This window comes from Penaeus monodon, chromosome 20, assembly GCF_015228065.2.
Source record: "Penaeus monodon isolate SGIC_2016 chromosome 20, NSTDA_Pmon_1, whole genome shotgun sequence".
In the NCBI taxonomy this organism is placed as follows: Eukaryota; Metazoa; Arthropoda; class Malacostraca; order Decapoda; family Penaeidae; genus Penaeus; species Penaeus monodon.
The window spans coordinates 18,121,346-18,121,878 of NC_051405.1; the positions used below are offsets into that span (position 1 = coordinate 18,121,346).

General features: G+C 36.4%; 1 protein-coding gene across 1 annotated transcript in view; it reads left to right on the forward strand.

Annotated features, from left to right (window-relative positions):
• Window positions 1-280: 280 nt before the first annotated feature.
• The window catches only part of LOC119585669, a 2,077-nt gene continuing 1,824 nt past the window's right edge, over window positions 281-533 (forward strand). The window contains exon 1 of the mRNA XM_037934345.1: window positions 281-431. Within this exon, the coding sequence (XP_037790273.1) occupies window positions 323-431 (109 nt within the window). The 5' untranslated portion in view covers window positions 281-322. The remainder of the gene's footprint in view (window positions 432-533) is intronic.

Sequence of the window (533 nt, forward strand, 5' to 3'; positions counted from 1 at the left end):
TGTCTGAGAGATACCATATGATAAACAAAACAACAGGCATACCACACACCTAAAGATAAACACAGCTGAGAAAAACCCAGAGATAAAGAAAAATAGATGTGAACCACATCCGTTCCAAGTTTTATGGCGGGGAAAATTTGAACGCGGATTTGGACACACTCATAACTAGAATTCAAGCAAAAAAAATGAAATTAAATAAAAGAACATGATTAGAAGAAAAATTGCTTCATATCTTGTAAAAAAAATGATGTGATTATTACCCGTTGCCAAACCGGTGGATTTGATGTTAGATATGATTTTTTGTTAAACATGTTTTGTATATATGGCCGACTGGAGGAGAAGTGACTGCATTCGCTCTCGAGACACGACCAAGGAAAGATTTCTCTGCAACTTCGCCATGTCTCGCCTTCTTCTGCTTGTGGCTTTGGCCGGTGAGAATACAGCTAGTTTATCATAATTATCATCCTCATGTTCATTGATGCTGTTGTTATTACCAATTAATTCTATATATTATAATATTGGAACAGGGGGTC